Below are 23,751 nucleotides of genomic sequence, written 5' to 3' on the forward strand. Positions count from 1 at the left end.
GTTCTCCTCCTCCGCCTTGTCCCTCCCACAGGACGGTGCACTGCGTCGCATGGCTGCGCGGTGCGCCTCCAGGGACTCCATCATAAATCACGTTTATTACTCGCGTAATTTGTCAGTTCCCACTTCTGAGAGGTTGTCATTACCCACAGACAGCGTGTAAAGTACAACAAATTTACCTGGTAACTTGTCATATAGATTTTTTTTGCAGAACTAAATTAGAACAGGATGACACCTGAGTCAATTAGATACAAGATTTTTAAAAACGGATCACTGGAATTTTTCGTATTTTTATTTTACGTAACAATGACCCTACTAATGCTCATGTTGATGGTAATATATTTTTTAATATATGTAAATGTCAGTATTTCATTATTGTTATTTTGCTTGAACACTGTTTGTTTATTGGCTGAATGAACTCAGAGAATGAGCCCACCACAGCTCAGAGTCATCATTTTAGAAATTAATAAAAGGGGCTGGGCGGGTCCTAACTTTAATTTTAGTGGCTATCCCATAGTAGATGTCTCTAATTTAGTCAAACCCACGAGAAAATAGCAGGGCTCTATCTGCACAAAACACAAACATCCACATTGTCTCACTTTTTTGCAATTTTTAAATGCCAGTTAATCTGACTTAAAATATCAAGAAGTAATTTCTGTTTAACGCTGCTAAGAGGAATGAGAAGAAATGTCTTAGGTATAGGTGACATCTTTCCCAGTCATCTGAGCTCAAACGTGTAGCGATCATCACTTCTGGGAGCTGAATACATTCTGCCAAAAATCTAATTAATTCCAAGACAACTGTATTCAGTTGAGACATGCTTTAAGATAAGACTTGTGAAGGCCTTGTCTAATTGGAATATTACCAAAGATAATGATTCTAGAATCCAAGCTACAGAAGGCTTTTGTAAAAATAACTGGGAGATGAAATCCCAGAGAATATTAAAGACAAAATGAGCCAAGTCATAATATCTCAAGGGAAAAGAGCCTCTAACCACAGAATGTAGAAGGCCTCAACTCAGTCATTTTCCAACAGAGCGTTTCCATATCATTTCAGTCCAAGCCAAATGCTAAGCCCCAAATTATTCAACATCATTGACCTATGATCTGAATCCAGAATATGTTCTTTTTTTTCTTAATGGTTAAATAAATAAATTCAAACTGTTAAGTTCAGTATCATTAAAGTTTGTTATCATTTAATAATCTTCCTTCAAGTTCTTTAAAATAAGAAAACCTTTAGGAATATGAAATATAAATGTATTTCCTGAATTTCCTCAAAGTGAAATAGTCCACATTGTGGGAATAAGTGTGGGCCTAATTAGAAAGAGTACAGAAAACTAGTGGTAGCAAGAGATTAGAGGAGCGTTGACAGAAACAGATGACTGGACACACTGATGTTGATTTGTTAGGTAAACAACAGTCTCCCTGACCTCCCACAGTACAAGTTTAGCTTTAGCCTGATTTAGGGCCACATTCCTGGTAGCTTTTAGCAGATAGTTACTAAGAGTCTAATAGGTAGTCTGAACTTTGAGTGAGAAATACTTTTAGAGCGTGTGCTATGTACCTTTGTCCTGTGTAACTTAAAATCACATAACGATGGACAAAAGAAGTTACAGTTTCTCCTTTATTCAAAACAAACAAACAAAAAAACATGACATTAATTATCCCGACTTTACTACGTGAATTGAAAATTGGGACTCAAGCATAATTTATAATTATTCATATAATGTGATAACTAAAATTAGGTTGATCCTTTTGACTCATTGCAGCATTTTCTCATCTTCAATGAAGCAGAATCCATAAAACAGCCTGATGATTTAAATAGATTTACCTTTTCAAGAAATTTACAATAAACACACAGATGTTTAAAAAAACTCCCAAATCAGTTATTCTCTTTATCCTGAACTATTGGAGCCACTTTTTCTACAAATTACAACTCACGAGGAAACACAGAGACTTTTTTTTTGGTGTGCATTTATTAGTTTAAAAGTAGGAAATTGGAGATGAAGTTTGGCAAGAAATGAAGAAGAAAAAACAAACAAACAAATGAAGAATCTGTTTCTGTTTTAGTTTTCATCACTGACATTCCTGTTTCTACATTTTTATTTCCTGGAAATGATCAAATTATAAACACAGTAGTGGAGTGTAAAGTTAAAGGCATGTGACAGACTGAAAGCAACTCTTTCTCCCTCTGCAGGTCACTCTTTGCTGATAAATAACTGTCCAGTGTTTTTTATTACATTATCACAGAGAGAGTGGAAGTTAAGAAATCTGTTGTTATCATGTATTAGACTCTACTGCAAAACCCAAGTAATCCACAAGATGAGCACATGAACACTTAGTATTACATACTAGAGATACAAAGACGAGATTTCAGTAAGATCTGTCTGCTCCCAGTGTTGGAGAACTTGCTATAACAAGACAAGAGGCCAATAATCAGGAACAGAAATATGTATGTTTTCAGAAGGAAACAACAACTGACTCTCTCAAAATGCCAAAATATGATTTATGATCAAAGATACTTTTAAAGTATTTTTTTCTAGTATGCAGTCATTATGAAAAAGTTGAATTACAGAGCATCTCGGATCTCACAACATTATTTCCTTATGGGCTTTCAGTGTCATTCATTTACGAATGATATAAAAACAATGTTATTCACTTTAGCCACTGTGGTAACTAATCCACTATGACTTAATTACCATTACTTATGAAAGAATTATGACTAAGCCTTGGACAAAAAGTGTTGCATTTTTCTCTGCAGACTGCTAACATCTGTCTGTAATACAAATTACACAGAGAAGCAATGCGGATTCGGTGCTCTTAGTTAAAACAATGAAAGATGTGGTTGGATGTTGGCGAGTTCACAAGAAAAACAAACAACTGACATCCCTATCCGATCAACTGACGTTTCCTCTATTTGTGGAGAAAAATGTAGGTTAATCTGTCAAAGGCTGTAAAACCCCTGATCTGTCAACGCATCCCAAGAGATACGTGAGCGTGTGCTCTTACATAAGAGTGTTCACATAACCGCAATTACATACCAAATCATCACATAGTGGGTTCTTTTGCAACAACGAATGGATGCAGGATTGCTTCATTAAACATATAACTCTACTCTACACAGCTCTTTACCAAATCCTGCTATAGTGACAGTTTCCACATTGTTCCTCTGACTCTAAGGAAGTATGTGGAAATTTTCACTTTTGCATTTGGCTGGCAACTAAAGGAAAACCGCCAGTCTGGTGATAATTATAAACATTAGAGATGGGAGGGGGGGGACTAAACTAATTAACATTTAAGGACCATGTCTGTTAAATGAGCTGCTCAAACAAATAGGCTAAATGAGCTGAACCAATGGCCACACTCATGCTTACCCTCCTGTGTATCCTTGTCTATGCCGTGCCACCATGATTGTGCTTTCTTCTCGAGACAGAAAAGTAATTAAGAGGAAAATTGGTACGGTAAAAAGAAAATTTCAACACCAAATGAAATTCTTCCACACATATCTGGAAAGCTGCAGTCATCCACAGTCCATGAGGACATTTAAAATCAGCAAATTATTTGGTCTAAAGAGTTACAGTATGGTTCCACAGTGGAAGAGTGAACAGCCCTCGCAGGGATCCATCTGTGTACTTTCTTGGCAAGAATCAGATGCAGCTGGCACCATGCTGTTGTTTGTCTTTGCTTTCTTTTTTGACCGTCCTTTTACTAACCTGTAGGTGCATGACAATGTTTTCCTTTAATTTATGCAAAGAAATTAAGGGCCATAGTAAATGTTTCTTTTTTTATGTAGCCACACAAAAAAGGGTTGTGAACCAATTTTTTTTGATCTTTGAATATTGAATGCTGATGTCCAAATTATGCAGAATTGTGAGCTGTTATAAAAAAGGGCATTTTTTGTGCTTAGAGTTGTGACTTTGTTTTTAGAATTGCTGTCAAGGTTGTTCATTGTATGTTCATTGAGTGATCTGTTACAGCAGCAACTTGAACTCTTCTTCTGGTGCAGCCTGTGAGCTTTTCTTTTAGCACTTCAATTAACACTTTTTTTGCCCCAGAAGCCCACAAACACTATCACTGCTTTCTTTGCACCCATTCTTCCCCTCTTCGAGTCTCCCTCCCGTGCATCGACCCCTAGCTTCTCTTTCCCTTCTTCTCTTTCTTCGCCTCTGTTCTCATGAAGTTTGCATTCCACACCTCCTCTGCAGACTGGACACAAAAGAGCAGAAAGCGCCACTCCTGACCTGTAGCAAACATTCCAGTCCTCTAGACCTTTTCAAACAGCTAGAGTCCATTATCCATTCAGGAGCATCAGCCAGAGCTGTCTTGTTTTTAATGTTACTGCACTGAGATACAACTAACAGAGGGTTAAAACGATTAAAGTACGCCTGGTACTGTTTGATGTGAAGTCGTGAAATATTACTGAGAGAAAGAAATGTACATTTTAAGCATAAAATTAAAAAAATGAGAGGAAAATGTTTAAATGCTTTGCTATTAATTTGTTATAACAAGTTTTAAATTTCACTGTACATTTAGAACAGTGTCTCTAATCACTAAATGTATGTTCAATTATGAAGGAGGAAAACTTTACACTGTCAGCTGGAAAAACAGTGGAAGCTCAAGGAGCATCTGTTCATGTATCCTTAAAGTCTGTATACAGGAAATTGACTATTAAGCTATAAAAGTTAGGGTTAGAGGGAATAGGAGTGCCATTTTCATGACTTGGACTTTGGCAATGAGGTTAGAGATGATTTGGGTCTTTAGGGCACAGCTGTGCTCAGAGGTGTCTGAGTGAGGTGAAAAGTTCTCAGCAAGTATAATGAAAACCATTCTGCTTGAAATGAGGATTTGATGCTGCAGGCATACAAGTATAGATGTGCAGAAGAGAAGGTGGAGAGGAGAACATTTGAGGTTAAATGAGGAGGAGGGTTTACAACAAGGCATTTAAAGCAGAGAAAGCCTATGTCATGGAAACGCACGCATGGGCTTGCATTATACCTTCCCCTTTGTCTCTCCTAATTCCTTCTTTGTCTTAGCACCTCAGTCCTCTGACATTCCACACAAATAGCTCAGAGGCTGACGGACATCACTGACTGTCCAGTACACCTCCTTTTCTGCATCTACACCTGCCCATTTTGTCCAGAGGCACAAGAAAAAGCATGCAAGGAATGTCCAGGCATTACTCCAGCAATTTACATTTACATTAATTTTTCTTGTACAGTTCTTCTTGTATCTAGTGGCAGATGATCATCTGGGCTCTCTCAGAGGAGCACAACTGACTCCATAAGAAAAATAACAAATAAAAAATATAGACAAATGATTTTAACAGATGCGGGACACTTTCCCCCCCTAACAACCACCTTTAACGGCAGTTTAATTGGTCAGGAACCATGTTTGTTTTCTTGCATCCAACCATCAATAATGGGCAAGAATTTGGGTTTTACTCCCAATACCCCTACCTATTATCAAACTGTGGTAACTTGATGAAACCCATGCATCATATAGTTAATGTTGAGATAGGTGTTGTTTGTGTTGGATTTATATAAAGGAAAGCAATTTATATAAATTAAGGAAATTTGTGGCAGAAAAATTCAATCGTTGACCTAAAACTAGCACAACTGATGGTAGAGTTTTTAGATGTGCAGCAGATGTATCAAGAGGGCAATGTTTTTTTGTAAAAAATAAAAGAACAAAAAAGATATTATGAATGTAGAACGTAGTAGTCAATAGTGTATTAAATGTTGCCACAACTTCGTGTATCACTATGCAGGGATCCAATGCAAAATGTAACCTATTTATAGATATTTTCAAGCAAGAAATAGTGGAGTATGTTATCAGAATCAGAATCAGAATACTTTCTTAATCCCGAAGGAAATTAGGGGATTTTGTATGTTTTTTGACTTTATCATCTGTTTAATTAAAAAGAAATCCTAATTATTTTGCATATATTGGTGTTTATTTTTCTTTAGGTCTTATCACTTCACTATTATAATTCACTATTTGTAACTAATTTCACCTTGATTTAATTATGTATAAAAAAGACAATAAGGGGTACCACCAGTAGTTATAATGCTATTTTTTAGTTCTTGTTATGTATTTACAATTTTAATCTTAATATATTTTGGTTGTAAGAAGATCTACACTTCACTGTTTTCTTTTAAATTTGGCTGGACACTGACCCAAAAATCCACTTAATTTTCTTTTGCAGCTGTCTACCTGGCTCTTTTATGGAAGCCATCCCATCAAGTGCTATGTCATAGAATAGCTCAGCCTGTATTAGACTATATGTGTGTGCTCAGTTCAGTGAACTAACTTAAAGCTTTAAAGAAAAGTATAAATGTTTTTGTACTTTGCATTTTGATCTGTGTGTTATATTTATGAGAGTGAATCAAGGAAAATGTTCATAAATAAATGTTCCTTTAAACTTATATGTATTTATTTTCCTGTAGTTTCTGCAGGTAGTTTTAATATACACATTTATATATATCATAAACAGACAAGGAACCATATATATGCTTCATTGAATTTGATTTGTAACATAAAAATAATGCATTTTGGAAAGTCCATGTATTTTAATGAGTAGCCTATGTGGTGACTTATTTTTGTGAAGACGACTCTTGCTTTAAGACTAGTTTCTCCTAAGGTCTGAGTGATGTTTTATTCAATTTTATATATTATATATATGCTCAGGCCTCAATGGGCCATAAATAATATAAAAGGTCATTAATTTGTTGCTAATAATTGCACAGTTTTTTTCTTATTTTGCAGAACCATGAATAATATATAGGCATTTTTTTTTTCATATATTACTACTTTTGGTTGCTTATGGTTTTACTGATCTGTTCTGGCACTTAAATATCAGTAAGCCAAATGATCGAGTATAACCAAGTATATAACCTTAATTTACACTGAAACACCTGCTGTTGTAAAAGTCTGGTTTATCTGACAATGCAAATTCTGTTACTTTAATGATCTAATTTTAATTTCTGTTTTCACTGTGACAATTAGGTTTTAAATAAGCTGTCATTAGCTTTGTGAGACAGCAAGAAAAAAACTGGGTCTCAATCAGTGTAGGCTGAAAGTCTGCTCTGTGTTGTCAGCAAAATATGGTCTTTATCACAAGCAGTGATGACTAGAAGTCTATGACAATCACTTTTGTACTGTGTGTTCTAATTTTGAATAGAACAGCCACAGAAAGCATTCAGACCCCTTCCACTATCATTTTAAATGAATATAATTGGCATTTTCCCAATGTACTCTTATGAACTCATGATAATAGTGCAATTTTGTTTATAGAAAGGATTAGAAATTTATTAAAGAGAAAAAAAAGAAAATCTCTCATATGTAGATGTTTTTATACTTTTTGCTGTGGCACTCTGGTCTGTAGTCGGGTGCATCCTGTTTGCTTTAAATATCCTCATGATGTATATACAGCTTTACTGGAGCCCACCTGTTTCAAACTAAATAATTTAGAAAGAAACGAATAGATCAGGGTAAAGCAAATAAAACCAGGAATTCAGAAGCGCAGTAGCCTCAGTAATGGATGAGGTTTGAAGCTACTAGTTGTCCTGCTGTATTGAGTAAAAGGGCAAACTGGGAGGTGACCAAGAACGCAAAAATCACTCTCAAAGAGCTTCAGGACCTGGAAGAACATGCCAGCACCTCAACAAGGTTAGCTGAATTTAACCAGTCTGGCCTTTACGGTTGAACAGTCCCTGAGCAGAAGGCCTCAAGATATATTTCCAAAATAGCATTTGAAAGCATTTGACAGATGACACAGATGACATTTCTTTTGTCCAGTGAGTGAAATGTTGATCTGGGCAGACCTCAAAACATTACATTTGCTTAAAACCAGGCACTGCACATCATTGTCTAATATCATCTGTTGTTGAAGTGTGGTGGTGAAAACATCAAGCTGTGGTGTGCTTTGCAGCAGTGGGAACAGGGAGCTAAAAGAAAACATGGCACTTCACACCTGCTTTTGAATCAGTCAGATTAACTTTGACAGGATTTGCCAAAAAAGTGTAAAATTGTGTAAAAATGGGTAAATTGTTCTATTTCAGCAGTGCGAATCGTGTAAGGACTAAACCAAAAAAAAATGCTACTGAGTGCCAATAGGTGCCAAAAGCCCTTAATTATCATGTTGAATTAAGGTTCTTATTTGATTTATTTAAATACAGTAGCAATCCCTAATGTCATGTTTTCATGTATTTAATAATTGTTGTCAATGGAAAAATGCTAATTCTATTTCTTAGCTGAACCAGCAATACCGGGGAAACAAGCAGCTACAGGCAGCTACAAGTTTACACCATCCAGGTCCACATAGTAGTTAAATAAATGCAAAGACTTTTGTAAAAGGGAAATGTAACCATAAGAATTGTAAGTGGAAGTATGTGAAATACTGATTACTTTCAATAGCTTATTCACTTATTAGTCACTTTAAAATAGGCTCCAGCCCCCGTGATCCTGATATGGATAAGCAGAAGAGAATGGATGGATGGATAATTACCTTAGATTACTCTTTAGAGCAAGGGCTAGAAGCATCCACCATATATGTCATACCATATAAAGCAGCACAGAATGACACCAAATGACCATTTCTCAGCATCTCTTCTTCTGACTATCACAGCTGACAAATCTTTCTTGACATTAACAAATGCAGCTGACATCAAATAATGACCCTTAACTAATCAACCAAACAAAACGACATTAACCTCTGAACAGACGTATTACAAACACTAATTCACTAATTTTATGTGTGCACTCTTCCCCAATCATATACCATCTTCCTGAACAACCAGTCAAAACTTTGATCAAAAAGCATAAATGTTTACTCTTCTACCATTGTGTGAGAATCATTCCTTTTTCAGTGTAACAGTTTGCACGTGCTTGCATCACATTTAGCAACAGGCCCAAACATGACAGACGCTGAGTACTGCACTACAGTATTTCATCAGAAAAAAGAAGCAAGTTTCATTTGAGGTCTTATCAGAGCACCTTTGACCCCTCACAACATGAGCCAAGAACAGAGTCCACTGGTCAACATAACAGCCATTCGGTAACAGCACTGCTGAAAAACAAACTCTGAATATTCTTCCTATGTTTTTAATAGCCTTATTACCTGAATGGACAACAATATCGCAGTTAACATTGTTTATGTTATTTTGTGCGGGCACGATGAGTTCAGAAAGCCTCGGTGCTATTTCAGTGCTCTGCGCCTACCTTACCACTAGGTGTCAGTGGAACGCAGAGCATTAAGTAAATACCTTTCAAACTAAATTTCAGCAAAGGTTGGAATGTTTTATAAATAACCTAAAGCTGGAGAGTATATGTGTGTGTATTTCTCCGTGTGTCTGTGTGTGAAGCTATATGTGGACCTGTTATTTTAAAAGCCCGTTTAAATAGTGTGCTTTAGCTTATTTTTAGTTTATGCTAAGTAGATTCTAATTAAATTAACGTATTACAGTGTTGAATCATAGGATAGGCAACTTATTGAAAAAGCCCTGATCAAGGTTTTATCTGGAGCATTGTGACGATTAACTCCATGATTACTGTTACAGTTGCTGGGGTCACCAACTCAGAAATCAAATAAGCACTGCCCCCTCCACGCACGCGCGTGCACGTCCACACATTTTTAAGGAAATTAACTAGGCTACTTTTTCTAGGGCAGTCAGCACCTATCAAGTAACTGCAAGGGGTGTTTGCGGTATCACGTCTTTTTTTGAGGGGGGGGGGGGGGGGGTGTTTACTGATTTTTATGAAACATGTGACTGAATTAGGCGCTCACATGGCTGCTGTGGCTGCATGATCGGCTTTAGTTTTTTAAAGTTCGGTTATCGGTAGCTCCCTCGGCTGGGACCATCTGGAGCAGAAGACCCCTGAAAAACACTGCGCGTATACGGACAAATCATGGCGAACAGTGGGCAGAAAGTTGTGCTGATCACCGGCTGCTCCTCCGGCATCGGGTTACGAATTGCCGTCATCCTGGCCAAAGATGAAAAGAGTCGTTACCATGGTAAATGCGCTTTCTTCTACATTGTTTGTTTGATCGGACCTGTTTGTAACAAGCCTGCAATATTGTGGTTCGCTTGAAATACAATTTCGTGCTTATTTTTCCCTGCAACACGCTGCAAGCTTCCTTTACGCATAAAGTTTGATCAAGTTTCATGCGCAACGCTCCGTCTAAACGCTCATACGTGATCTAGCGTGGGTTAAATTAAAATGCTAACCCCTGTAATATCGGATCCATATCCCTTTGTAAGCACTGGGATTCAGTCGCCCCTTTGACTCGACTATTATCATCTGAAAGCGCAGTTTCCAGGGTAGGGCTCTGCAAGGATGCCGCTTGCCAGGCAGGATTCATAAAAGAGGTCTTGTCAGTTCTCTTTCAAGTGACTTCTCCAGCACAAAGCCCCCTTTTATTGCAGTGAATTGTAGACCGCCTGCTCCGGTTTAGTGCCGTGTCTAATGTGCCCATAGTCCCCTCACTGGAGCGAGTGTTGAAAGGGGGACAAAGTTTGAGACCTGTACAAGCGAGGGTTCACTCTAAAGCAAGGGCCTTGTTTGAAGTCTTCATTGGTAGGCAGTGGAGTTAAGGTTTCACACTTTGACACTGTTGGTCCTCTCCTGCTTCCCAGCTATTATTAATGTCACTGGAGGAATTAGAACTGAATAAAAAAATCCTCCTGTGTCAATCTGTGGAGCCTCAGACAGAATTATGTTAGAGGGGTTTGTACCAAGAGCCTTGTGACCAGATTTTGTTTTTAGCTATGACTCTAAACTGTATAATTTGCCATAAAGCTACAGTCAGCCCTTTCTTACTTTGACAGGTTATGGACAGTTAGAATTGTCATTATTAACATGGTATGAACAACTGGACAGGGTTCAGTAAACCTTGTTTTTTTATTTTGTTTTGTTTTTTTCTCTGTCTCTTGTTAGGGGCCACTGGGATATGATGGGATTTATTACTGCGAAATAGATGAGGAAAACAAAACCTCCCTCCCTCCCAACACTCGTTTGGTTTGAACAGTGTGACCTGCTTTCAATAAGGCCACATCTTGGCGATTGCATTGATCTGCTCTATTCCTTAGGAAATCCAGCCGAGATTAAATATTGCGTTGTGCATAAAGTAGGAATTAGTTGCAGTGACATGGATGAAATTCAGAGAAGGCCTTAAAATACCCCTGTGTTTGCAGTGTGGTTCATTCAAGAATAGTTAAGCTGCCCAGTTGTAATTCCTTCAGGAGCATTTAGAACAATAGACCTCTTGTTCATGTCTCAATCAAAACGCAAAGCTTTCTGTTGCTTCCTTGAAACCCTTCCTGGACACCCTGGTCTCAAGTAGACCCAATTACTCTTCATAAGATGTTGTTTATGCGTAGAGCATATATGACAGACACACAGACAGACAGATAGATAGACATTGTTATACATCATGTTGCATCAGTAACACTGCACAGCAGTCCAAGCCTCCACAGCAAAGTGGTCCAAATCTGATTACTTATCCAACCTCATCTCTGTTCACATGAGAATAAGGTGAGGATTTGCTTTTGTCTGCCAATGACAACAGGTAGACTTAGGTGAAAATTTGAATAAGAGGTTGTTTATTCCTGCCTATTGCCATTGTGCAACACCAGTGCCTCTGTTTTCTCAGTTACATAACGCCAGTCTGCCAAGTGTAAGCAGAGCACACAAAAAGGAAGAAGCTGTGGAAGCCAAGTCAGCGGCACTTATATTCATTGTTGTTGGTCATGGTAGATTCCTCCGCTTTATGTAGGTTAATGTTCCCCAGCGGGTAAAGTTCAGAGGAAATCAATTCTGTCCCCTGTAAACTAACAGGCGTGGTCTTTTCCAGGAACTCTGACCCACACGTCTGAGTGTCACTATCTGAGCATGTGTGGGTGCTTGTTTGTTTTTACACTGGTGTGTTTGTCCAAGAAAAAAAGTTAATTTAGTAACGTCACTTGAGTCCTCTGTCACTTCCTCAGCATTAAAAATATAATGATTGCATTAATACTTTCATATTAAATGCAACAGTGATAGTCAGAAAAATGTGTGAAGGCATTAATATCTTAAAATAATAAACTATTCCAGTACTGATAATTTTAAGTGCTCCTCACATTCCTAAACATTTCTTTGCCTCTTCAAGTTGTGTTACATGACACTTTTCCGCTATCATATCTATTTTTGCAAAGTCTGAAGCCACATTATCTCCATACAGTTCTCTGTGTCTCCCTATCAGTCATTGCCACGATGCGGGACCTGAAGAAGAAGGACAAGTTGGTGGAGGCAGCTGGAGACGTATATGGAAAGACCTTGACGTTGCTTCCATTAGATGTGTGTAGCGATGAGTCCGTCAGGCAGTGCGTCAATAACGTTAAGGACCGCCATATTGATATTCTGAGTGAGTGGGACACAAAGTGTATATCTCTTTAAAAAGCAGGTCATGATGATCGATTCTCTGTCCTTGGATAAGTGTATGTTTGTTTTTTTATTATGTGTTTTACAAGAGTTTATACACAGAATTATTTTTTTAACATATGATGGAACACTATCGTTCTGCTTCATTTTATAGTTTTGCGTATTCAATAGAAAGTCTATGCTATTTATAATATCATAGACATAGATTTTATTTAATCACACACTGGGGAAATTCAACTGTTTACAGCAGCTCAAGAATTAGAGATGTATGCAAAAACACTATAATATGTACAGATGGTTACAATATGAACATAAAGTGCAGTGGGAATGATAATAATATACATGTATTTATAAAAAGTAAAGCCCTGTGCTATTGCTAAAGTTATAACAACAGTTCAGGACAAAGGCTTTGATTATTTGTTAAACAAATATTTTAAACAGTAGTTGCACTGCGCAGTTGACACTTAGAGTATGTGGAGGGAGGAGTCTGAGTCTTAAAATTCCAGTGGTCAGAAAGATTATGGACCAAAACTGAATGGGCTACCACATTAATAACCCGAGAGAAAGATAGCTGAAGCTAAGCTTACAGCACTGTGCAGCTGCAATACTTTATTTTTCTGAATAGTAATCCTCACAACTAAAATCTCACAATGTGTGATCCAGAATTTATCAAGTAATTTTATAGTGCAGTAAAGTCCATTTTACCAGATCTTCTGAATACGTAACGCTTTTCACTTATGGTCCTTAAACCTTTAGCCTGGATAAAGTATCTATTTATAAACCTGTCTCCATCTTAGTCTAAATCCAGCATTAAATCCCCTTTCGCCTAATTACTCAAGACCCAAAGGCTCTTCAGCCTGGTGTTACGTCAGACCTTCATGTTGTTGTCACATACTGACATCTGGTGGCAGTATCAAGTAAAACCAGCTTTATCAAAGGAGCTTGTAAAGAAAAGCGTCTGGACTTCTTTAAGTTGCTTGAAGACGTTTCACCTCTCATCCGAGAAGCTTCTTCAGTTCTAAGGTCAATCTGGGACTCTCTGCCATTTGACCTTAGAACTGAAGAAGCTTCTCGGATGAGAGGTGAAACGTCTTCAAGCAACTTAAAGAAGTCCAGACGCTTTTCTTTACAAGCTCCTTTGACTACGATGACCTGGATGACTGAGAACCTTCACAGACATAAAACCAACAACTAACTAACAAATGGTCTAATGAAGTAATAAAGTCAAATATCGCTCTATTTCTGTTTGTTTTTGTTTTTTGATCATTGCATTTATGGACAATGCATTATCTGTGTGTCTGTTTCCTGCCAGTCAACAATGCAGGTGTGGGCTTGCTTGGACCTGTGGAAAGCATCAGCATTGAGGAGATGAAAAAAGTATTTGAGACCAACTTCTTTGGAGTGGTTCGTATGATCAAAGAAGTGATGCCAGACATGAAGAAGAGGGGTTCAGGGCACATTATCGTCATGAGCAGCGTCATGGGTCTTCAGGGTATGAGTATAATTAGTTATGCATAAGAAAATTTGTAGTGCTATTCTAACTGAACGTCAAAAACATTTTGAGAATGACAAATTACAATAAACCATGTAATAGACCGTTTATTGTAATCTATTAAGCTACATGTAGGTTCTAAATCTGGCAACTTTGGTTGGTATAAGGCTTACTGGATTCCTGCATATCAAAAGAGAACATATTGAATATACATTTTGACGATTAAACAGTCAACAGTCTCCATAATCACTCATAATGGGGGCAGGGATAGCTCAGTAGGTAAAGTGGTCGCCCCATGATCGGAAGGTCGGCAGTTCGAATCCACTTAACGGCTACCCTGAGGTACCCCTGAGCAAGGTACCGTCCCTACACACTGCTCCCCGGGCGCCTGCTTAGTGGGCTGCCCACTGCTTCACTGAGTGAATGGGTCAAATGCAGAGAAAAACAAGTAATTTCCCCATGGGGATCAATAAAGTATCTATTATTATTATTATTATTATTATTAATGACTTGCAAAACACTCTGCACGTGTTCCAAAATTTTAGCTTGGTATAAGCTGACATTGTTTTATCCAAAAGGAAAGTTAACAGCAATTTTATCTTTATGGTTTGAAGTTATATCTGTAGATTTCGTAGATGAAACTGTTAGGTAATTTAAATGATTTTTTAAAATTCCTTATTATATTAATATTATTATTCGTTGGTCTCTGTTTCACATTTCCAGTAAAGCTCTGACAACTTACAGTAATTTGAGTCAAACTGCAAGTTCTTGCAAAGAATTTTTAGTGTTTGTTTTAACTTGTTTGAAGTAGCATAATGGTGGCCTCCAGCAAAACAGGTTGGACGCTTTCTGATAAACTGCTGAATTAGCTTGCATAATGTCTGACACTTGTGTTGTCCTGCCTGCTACTTTTTTTTAACCCTAGTCCTTTATCTGTAAATCAAGTGAGTGATTTCTATTCTTGATTGAGTACTTTGAAGGAGAGGTGCATTGAGCTTCTTTATCTCCTCTTGTTGTTCTTTAATCAGGTGTGGTATTCAACGATGTTTACACTGCTTCTAAGTTTGCAATGGAGGGCTTCTGTGAGAGTTTGGCTGTGCAACTGATGAAGTTCAATATCAGGTAGATTGCCCTCTTTCCGCTATTCTTCCTTCACATGTGTCTTTATTTTCTACTGAAAATACCATCCCCACTGATCACACTGTATCTAACTTACCCCAGGTTGTCCATGATTGAGCCTGGCCCAGTGCACACTGAATTTGAAACGAAAATGTTGGAGGATGTGGCTAAGATGGAGTATCCGGGTGCGGATGCTGACACAGTTCGTTATTTTAAAGACGTTTACCTCCCATCATCAATAGATATATTTGAGGCCATGGGCCAAACACCAGATGACATAGCTAAGGTAAAAGAATTGGTTTCTAACTCCTACACTGAACCCAGTTCAGGAATTTGTGTTGATGTTCTGCGTGCAGCCGTTAAAATGTTCTGTTGCTTCTTATCTTTTCCAGTGCACTAAAAAGGTTATTGAGTCAAACAACCCACGCTTCAGGAATCTGACCAACAGCCTCTACACACCCATTGTGGCCCTGAAATATGCCGATGAGACTGGAGGCCTGTCTGTAAACACATTCTACAATCTACTCTTCAATTTCGGCCCTCTCATGCACATCACCATGAGCATCCTCAAGTGTTTGACGTGCAGCTGCCTGCGTAGACGCACCATCTCACCTAACTGAAGATGGAGTGTGTAATTCTGTCACTTAACTTTAACCTCCCAGTTTGTTGAACGGAGGTTTCCTGAACAGACTAGACTAGAGCAAGTAACCTGGAGAGAAGAGCCACCTTTTAGTTTAAAGACAGAGCCACAATAAGCTTCTCAAGACAACATGCACAGCTGCATAAGTTTGTCACAGAAATGTTATATATAGGGTGACCTCATGTACTGACACAGAAACATGCATACACCACAACACAGACATACAAACAACACACACATTGGATTATTGTATATATAATATGACGAGGAACTCATGCCAGAGTCTGGGTAGTATGACAAGAACTGAACAGCTGCTTTGTAAGTTGTTGGATATATATGTTGTTAAATGAAAACGTAAAGATGGAACTTAAGATTGAAACACATGGACAGATGTCAAAGCACAAGAAATAAATTAAGATGATGAGAGAAACCATAAAATTATAATGTTCACCTTAATATAATGTTCTCATGGTCATAACTGCTGTTGAATCATATTTCTAATCTTTGATAAACTGAATGTTTGTTTGTTTTGGTTTGGGTTTGTTTTTTCAAGTTTTACAAAGGGCTGGATCAGATACTTTTACCAAGCAAATTAATGGAAAAAATAAAGTGAATTCTGATTTACTCTGAATGTTTTTTTAAGAACACAAATAACAAAAAACGTGACCACTTTGACTTTGAAAGCTCTCTGTCTGACAGACTCAGTCGACACCACAAGGGGGCGGCATTTCACTGTTTTACCCTGATTCCGAACCTGTGGATTACACGGGACATGCACTGATTTTTACAGTATTATTCACACAAAAGCACAGTTTTCAACAAAATATTCCATTTGCCTGAAGTAGTTCTGGGGTCCTGACATTGTGCTTTCTGGCTCACCAGTATGGTTTACTGAGACATCTGGTGCAGTGAAATTTACTTCACCTGTGTTTTCCTACTGCTGAGAAGCAGCTGAAGTTGTCCAGGAACTGGTATCTACTTGAGACAGACAAGTAGGACAATATTTAATTAAATTAGTTTGAGAAACTGGCCATTACACTTATTTTTCACTAGCTATATTTGTAACAATTTATCTATTAGTAATAAATGTATCAAGGTTAAACCCTATGGATATTTTGAAAATACTGGTTGAAAAAAATATAATAAGAGAATGTGTTCAAAAATCATTTTTTAATTTCATACACAGGTCAAAACAAAAACTCCTGCATAAGGCCAATTTTTGAGCACACACTTAAATTTTTGTCAGTGAGACAAATTGTCTGTGCTCATGCACAAAAATTAGCATGTGTTTGCATGCATGTGAATGTGTTATAAGACCATGTCTATGGGCCAAGATAGTGATCTGTTGATGGATATAAAGAGGTCATGGCCTGCTCCCCATCAAAACCCCTCCCTTGAACCTCCAACCCTCTCACACACACACCCGGCTTTGTGCCGTGTGAGAGAATGTGACCTGGTTCCCATCCCTGAGGAGGGGTGAAAACTATTGACAACCTCAGACACATTTTGCGCAGCCCCGAGCCTCCCTCTCCAGCTGGCCCTCTTAGCCTATCAGGCCTGGACCCCCTGGTCCTGGTCCACAGTGGATGAGGCCTGCAGTATGGCCAAAGCAGTCTAGCCATTCTTCCTACGCACTCTGCCCTATCACATTTTGCTATGACCTTCCATGCACAAAGCTGTTTACGCACACCTAGTCTGAATGCACGGACAGTGCAACTGGTTGCAGACCTGTAATTTCTGCACAGTGTACAATGAGTGCAGTGCCTCGGCTCTGTGTATGTGTCTTCATCAGAGGCGACAGCTCTGCACAATGGAACAAAGACACTGTCAATCACAATCAAATGGGTGTGTGTACAGGGGTTGAAGGGGAAGGGGAATAGGGAATCTGAGGAGGTTGGGGGAGGAGTCTGTATGTTCTGAATGTTCAGGGGGATGCCAAGACCCAATGTGGGACACCGAAGGCTAATGGCAGGGGGTGGTGTGTGTCGCACTTGGGAAAATGAGAATTAGGGTGCCTAGACCTGAATGGAAGACCTATTTACTAACTGAATGAACACAAGAGTTAAAGCAAAGTCTCATTAAACAAGAGGTCTTATTAAACCATTGTTTTGTACCTTTGTTTCACAATTGAGAATGTCATTGCAATATAATGAGGGTAATGCAATGTGGTTAGGTCTTCCCTTAATTGTAACCCTGTCACAATTTCTGAGCCTGTAAACATACTCTGGCTCTGCCCTTATGCAGCCTTGATGTGTACTTAGCAGTCAACCACTTGCATTTTCGGACAGAAAATATATGAGTACAAACAGCTGAATGAAAGAAGGAGAACCTCAGTAGTTATCTTTGGCATGTTAGTGGGATACATTCTTTTCAATCTGTCTGCATGGGCATTTTACCACATCCAGCTTTCACTGTCATCATCACCACCAAATAACCACACCTAAGCCTGAAACCGACAGTAATAAGAAAACAGAGAGTCAAAGATCAAAAAGAAAAGATAGATGCAAAGGGCAGAAATTTGTGAGAACCAAGCTGTGAAAATGAGGGCAGACAGGAAGAGAAGGGAAGTGCAAAAAGGCAAAGAGAAAGGGAAAGAGACAGAGCCGTGGGATGCTACTCAAAGTCATGCTGACGTCTAGACAGGGTGCTTCAGTTTCATCCCAGGTCAGCTAGGATTATCCAACTTCTATTTTTACTCCAATTTCTATTTAAAAACATTTTGACTATCTGTGAATAATATTACAGAAAAAATAATAAAAACGGCTGCATTAATTTCCATAGGAACAGAAAGGTATAATTGAGAGATTAACTGTGTATGCCATAACTATACTTTGTACTCTTCTGCATCTTTCTGTGCTCTGTTGTCTTCTCCTTGCACACATCCTTACTCGTCTTCCTTTTTCACAGGAGGCTGCTGTCCTCATAAAAGTTTATCTGAGCAAGCTCCTCCTCCTCACAAATTGTTGCAATTTATTTCATTTTAAACAACACAGCCTGTGTGTACAGGAAACAATTGAACATCATCATATCAACCAAGAATTTGCAATTTGTTCAAAGGAGTCAGAAACTGCTTTACTGGTACGCAGTAGACATTAGACAAAATTTAAGTTAAAGCAACAGCTCTTAAAGGTTTAATGCTTATGGGAGAAATGGGTTTAAGTGGCAGAGAAAACCTGGAACGAGGCTGCATAGGGTGAACGAGGCTGTGAATGGAGATGTAGCCACATGGGGCACATAACTATCCTTAAAGTTGAAGTGAGGTCTGAGGGGAACTATCTGTCTTCATATAATAAAAACAGGAGAAGCCCTAGTTGCCCTGTGGCTGACTTTTGGTAGCTGGGTTCATTAGGGCAGCATAATCCACAGAGAGAAACAAAAAACACAACCTCTTCTCCATCTCCCTTGTTTTCTGTCACTTCTTGATTTCTGACATTCCCTTTCTCTTTCCTTTCGTTATATCTGAGCCACACTGTCTGGCTCCCCTTTCCACTGTCCTCGATAGCTCCACTGTGCAATGACCTCTTACAGACTCAACATGGGTCACTTGGAGAGGGCGTCATTATCTCACATTCTGAGTAGAGCTTGTTTTCAAGGTCATTCAGGATTATTTAGAATAAAAAAAAAATCTTGGCCCTCGCCATACAAATTGTTTTACAGACACAGAACTCCTATTGTCACAGTCATTATAACATTAGTGTTGTCCACTTTCACCACAGCTCTTCCAGAACATAAACACTCTGTCAGGAATTTCCAGACCACGACTCAGTTTGCCTACTACCAAGTCGTATTGTTCTGCTTTGTTCATATTCTCAAAATTACCAGTTTGACAGACTGCCGTCCTGTGATTAGAGGGTTCAATTTGTGTACAGGCATTATACATCTTAAACAAGGGGATGGTGGTTGATTGTGCGGGGCTTAAAGATGATGTAATCTGAGCTGGGGTAACACGATCAGCTTTTTTTTTTTTTTTGGACAGTGAGGTCAGCCTGGTGTAATATTCCATAAGATAAGCCTGACAGCAAAGCCACTGGCGTCATTGCACAAATCTTACTCAAAACCAGAAACTCCTGTTTGAGAGGGCAAGACAAGGCAAGAAGCATGAGTCCAAAGAGAAATGAACAAAAGCACAATCACCAGTATGACCAGGTAGATTAACAAATCTCTCTTTTCATACTTTTTAGACAACTCCTGTTTCTTTCTCTAAGTTATAATCTCTCACTACATCTTCCTGTTTCTCTTACTCTGCGTTTTAATTTAGTGTCTGGGAATTTCATGCTGTGAAGCATTTATATTTTTAATTTACAGAAAAATAACAACAGGCTTTGCTTTCTGGTTCAACCAACACAGAGGAGGGAATATTTCCAACCATCGGATGCTTTTAATTTGTTTCTCAAGGATGGTTGTGTTTCCCCTTATGCCTCTGGCAGCCAGAGTTTAGTGGATGTTCATGTGCATGCATGGATGAGTCAGATGGAAAGAAGACTACACAGATAGCCCTTAGTCCTTACTCTCTGTGTGATACAGTTACCTCATCAGAGAATCTATTGCTGTTGAAGTTTTCCCTTGCCTGGCAACCCTGGCTGTATCCCAGCCTCTCTGATCAGCCCTGCCATGGGTATGATCTATTTACTGTCGCCAAAGATGAGAAACCTAAAAGGGTTCAGGCACACCCACGCCAGGAAGCCTGTCTTAACCCAAAGAGGCCAGATCATTGTTTATTCAGCTTGAGTGCATCACATTTTGGCAGCAACGGTGAGAGTGAATAGACATTCAAAATCCAAGTTCATAAGAACCTAATTATAACATAGTTTAAAAAAGTCCCTCACTTAAGCATATGGAACATGCTCACAGAATGCAGAACCAATAGGCATGTGATCATCTCCTTCATTTAAGATGAGATGAACAGTCTTCTTTGTGTGGCATTTATGGCTCCAGCAAGACTGATTCTCCTCACCCCCCCACACACACCCCCGATTTGATTTATTTATTTATTTTATCAAAACAAAAGAATGCCTCCTCCGATTGACCGTGAAAAGATGTTCATAGCTTTGTGCCGAGTGAAGAGATGTCTTTGTTGTTATCTCCACTGGTGTAGCCACCTCCATTTGGCTCAGTCTAATCAGAATACAAACACGCCTCTGTCATTTGGCCGGACTCCCTCTCCATTTCTGTCTCTCTCTCAGTGTGTCTGTTATTAACAGATACTTTCAATGACTTTCTTCTGCTTCCCCTGCTTCCTCATTTTTGGATTTTAAATTATTTCTCCTCCTAACTCTAAGCAAAGAAAATCACACCACAGCTCTCTTCTTCTCTCTGATTTGTTTTCTTGCTTTCACATTCTTTCTATCTAATCTACTAGATGATGTGTATCTCCCTGAGGCTCTAACAGAGAGACCTCACACACATTAACTTCGCTTGTATGTGAAAAGCCTGGTTGCGGTTGCTGGGGGGGAAGTGTTGCACTGTAAAGGGCACCCCTGAGGGAGAAGTACTCTTGTTCAAGCTTATAGTGCAGGTAAAGGTAGCTACATGAGCATGAATCAAAACAAAATGCCTTCAACAGAACCTGCTCAGAAATGCTCTGGACAAGGACAATTTACACAGAATTTAAGGCAGTATCACTGAAACCCAAAATATATATACAACATAAATTTGTATGTATAAAGCTAGCACTTTTTAGATTTTCAAATGTCACTTTCAGAAATAAATAGTTCGCAGTTTTCAGTATTAAATATTTAAAATCTTATTGGGAAGGGCCTCGTATTTCAAAACAAGGACAATATGTGCGACTGCAACTGCTCTCCCTGTAAACTTCAAGCCTTCAGGCAGAGGGAGGTGGTCATAATGTTGATAGTGTATATGTGTTGTGAAAAAAATCTTTTGATAATGAAAATAAAACACATGTTCATTTTAAATATCACAGGTTAAAAAAAAAAAAAAGGCATCTCAGCTTTGTGCCAGACTAAACTTAAAATATTTCTTTCACAGTTGGATTTGGGTATTTTCATAATTGTTTCTGCATAATGCTAGAAGCAGATTATGTAGTCATTTGCCAAATACTTACTGGGCTGTAATGAGTAAAAGAGCAACAATGGAGTTCACTTGGGATGGCAAAACCGCAAAAGGGGTGCAGTTCTCTGCAGGTATCTGGACTGCCAACAGACTGGGAATGCACTCTCCCTGCTGAACTATAAATTCCACTTAAGTATAATATTTATCATGGACTAAATTAGGAGAGGGTAGGGAGCAAAGAGGTTAGCTTAACTGGATGTAATAACTTATTTATTACAGAACAGACACTGCTGTGAAGCTCAGCTTAGTTCAATGTTCGTTATCTAACTTTGCAAACTTAATAGTGCAGTGACATCAGTTGCATGAATAAATTAGATAGATGGACAGTAGAGGAGATGTTAGTATGGTGGCCTTAAGAAAGTTCTGGGTTAGAATCTGTATGTCTTCTTAATTAATAATTCTAAATTGCTCATGAGTGTGGGTGTAAATTTTTATACTGGAAAAGAATCCCCTGAACTGGAAAAGCTGTCAAAAATGGATGTATAGCTAGACAGCTGCTTGTGAGAGCCAAGGGTAAAGAGATCTCCATGCTGGTAAATACTTGAAATTCACTAAATTGCATGGGAGATACTACTGTGGCATTGGCTGAATGTAGGCTATGTTAAATTTCTAAACCTTTCTGTATGCTACAGTAGTGCTATTCAAAGACTAATCACTCATCCTGCACATAACAGCAGCATATAACATGTCCTTATAAATAAAGTTTATAAATAAATTACTAAATTTGAATAACTTTCCCTATATCCTTTACATTTGTTTATATTTTGTATATATTTAGGGCCTGAGTTAAAACTAACTTGAGAAAGCTGTGTGGGGTATTTCTGTTTCTTCTGAATAATCCGAATAAATACAAAATATAGTTGTTTAAATTATGATTTGATTTGTTAGGGGAAAAAGAAAACAGATCACTCATAAGTCTGTGAAGGTTCTCAGTCATCCAGGTCATCGTAGTCAAAGGAGCTTGCAAAGAAAAGCATCTGGACTTCTTTAAGTTGCTTGAAGACGTTTCACCTCTCATCCGAGAAGCTTCTTCAGTTCTAAGGTCAAATGGCAGAGAGTCCCAGATTTAAACCCAGTGGGAGTATCCCCCCCAAAGAGGGACAAAAGGACCCCCTGATGATTCTCTAATCACCTGAGCCAAGGTGTGAAAATGGGTGTGGGTCCCAATCAGCCAGGGTTTTGGATGAGCTCATTGTGAAACCTGGCCCACCTTATCATGCGATTTCCTGAGGTCAGATGGCCCAGGATGTGAGTGGGCGTTAAGGCGTCTGGGGAGGGAACTCAAAACTGGATTATAGATGGCAGATAGTTGGTGTCGCAAACCACCGCCTCTGTTCAAAGATGGTCGCTCACAGTGGACATAGATGGCTTCTTTCACTCCTCTTTCAAACCATCTGTCCTCTCTGTCCAAAATCTGAACATTGGCAACCTCGAAAGAGAGTCCTTTATCCTTAAGATGTGGATGGACTGCTAAGATCAGTCATAACTTTTTTTTAAAAGCAATACACTATGTTATAGTATTTTATTGCACTAATAGTTACATTACTTTCTCATTATTTCATAAAATGACCTGAAACACACTGTCTCATAATTACCAGTCAATAATATAAGCTCTAGGATCTTTCTTTTAGTATTTACATACAAGCACAAACCGATTCCACTCTAGAAACATGAACAGCTAGAAATGGAAGCTGCAGACTGACTGTTCATCATTGCTTTTGTTACCTGTTGAAGTTCAGGGTCTGGCTGCTGTGCTGAGGTTGGCAATGGACTCAGATTTATTATCATTGTGGGTTCTTGGCTAGCTTTGAATTAGCATGCTGTCTGTACAGATGCTTGCAAAGAGCTGAAGCTGAAAACAAGTGAATGTAGCACAAGAGCACAGAAGCAGGTTGTAACTGTAATGTTATTACTGAATTTAGTGCAGTAATAGTTACATTAGTTACATTACAGCAATACTGACAAATGTGTGATTATGGCAGACCCAACACTCCTCAAATGGCAATGTGAGAAAA

At 38.6% G+C, this 23,751-nt stretch overlaps 1 protein-coding gene across 1 annotated transcript; it reads left to right on the top strand.

The window, feature by feature from the left end:
- Nucleotides 1-9,647: 9,647 nt before the first annotated feature.
- On the top strand, nucleotides 9,648-16,288 carry rdh8a (retinol dehydrogenase 8a). The gene is made up of 6 exons (XM_080904658.1): nucleotides 9,648-10,008; nucleotides 12,235-12,396; nucleotides 13,726-13,905; nucleotides 14,934-15,027; nucleotides 15,127-15,310; nucleotides 15,417-16,288. Exons 1-6 carry the CDS (start codon nucleotides 9,903-9,905, stop codon nucleotides 15,642-15,644), a joined length of 954 nt encoding a protein of 317 aa, XP_080760784.1. The 5' UTR covers nucleotides 9,648-9,902; the 3' UTR covers nucleotides 15,645-16,288.
- The last annotated feature ends 7,463 nt before the right edge of the window (nucleotides 16,289-23,751 follow it).

The sequence above is a fragment of the Rhamphochromis sp. 'chilingali' genome (genome assembly GCF_963969265.1).
Source record: "Rhamphochromis sp. 'chilingali' genome assembly, chromosome: 15".
NCBI lineage: Eukaryota > Metazoa > Chordata > Actinopteri > Cichliformes > Cichlidae > Rhamphochromis > Rhamphochromis sp. 'chilingali'.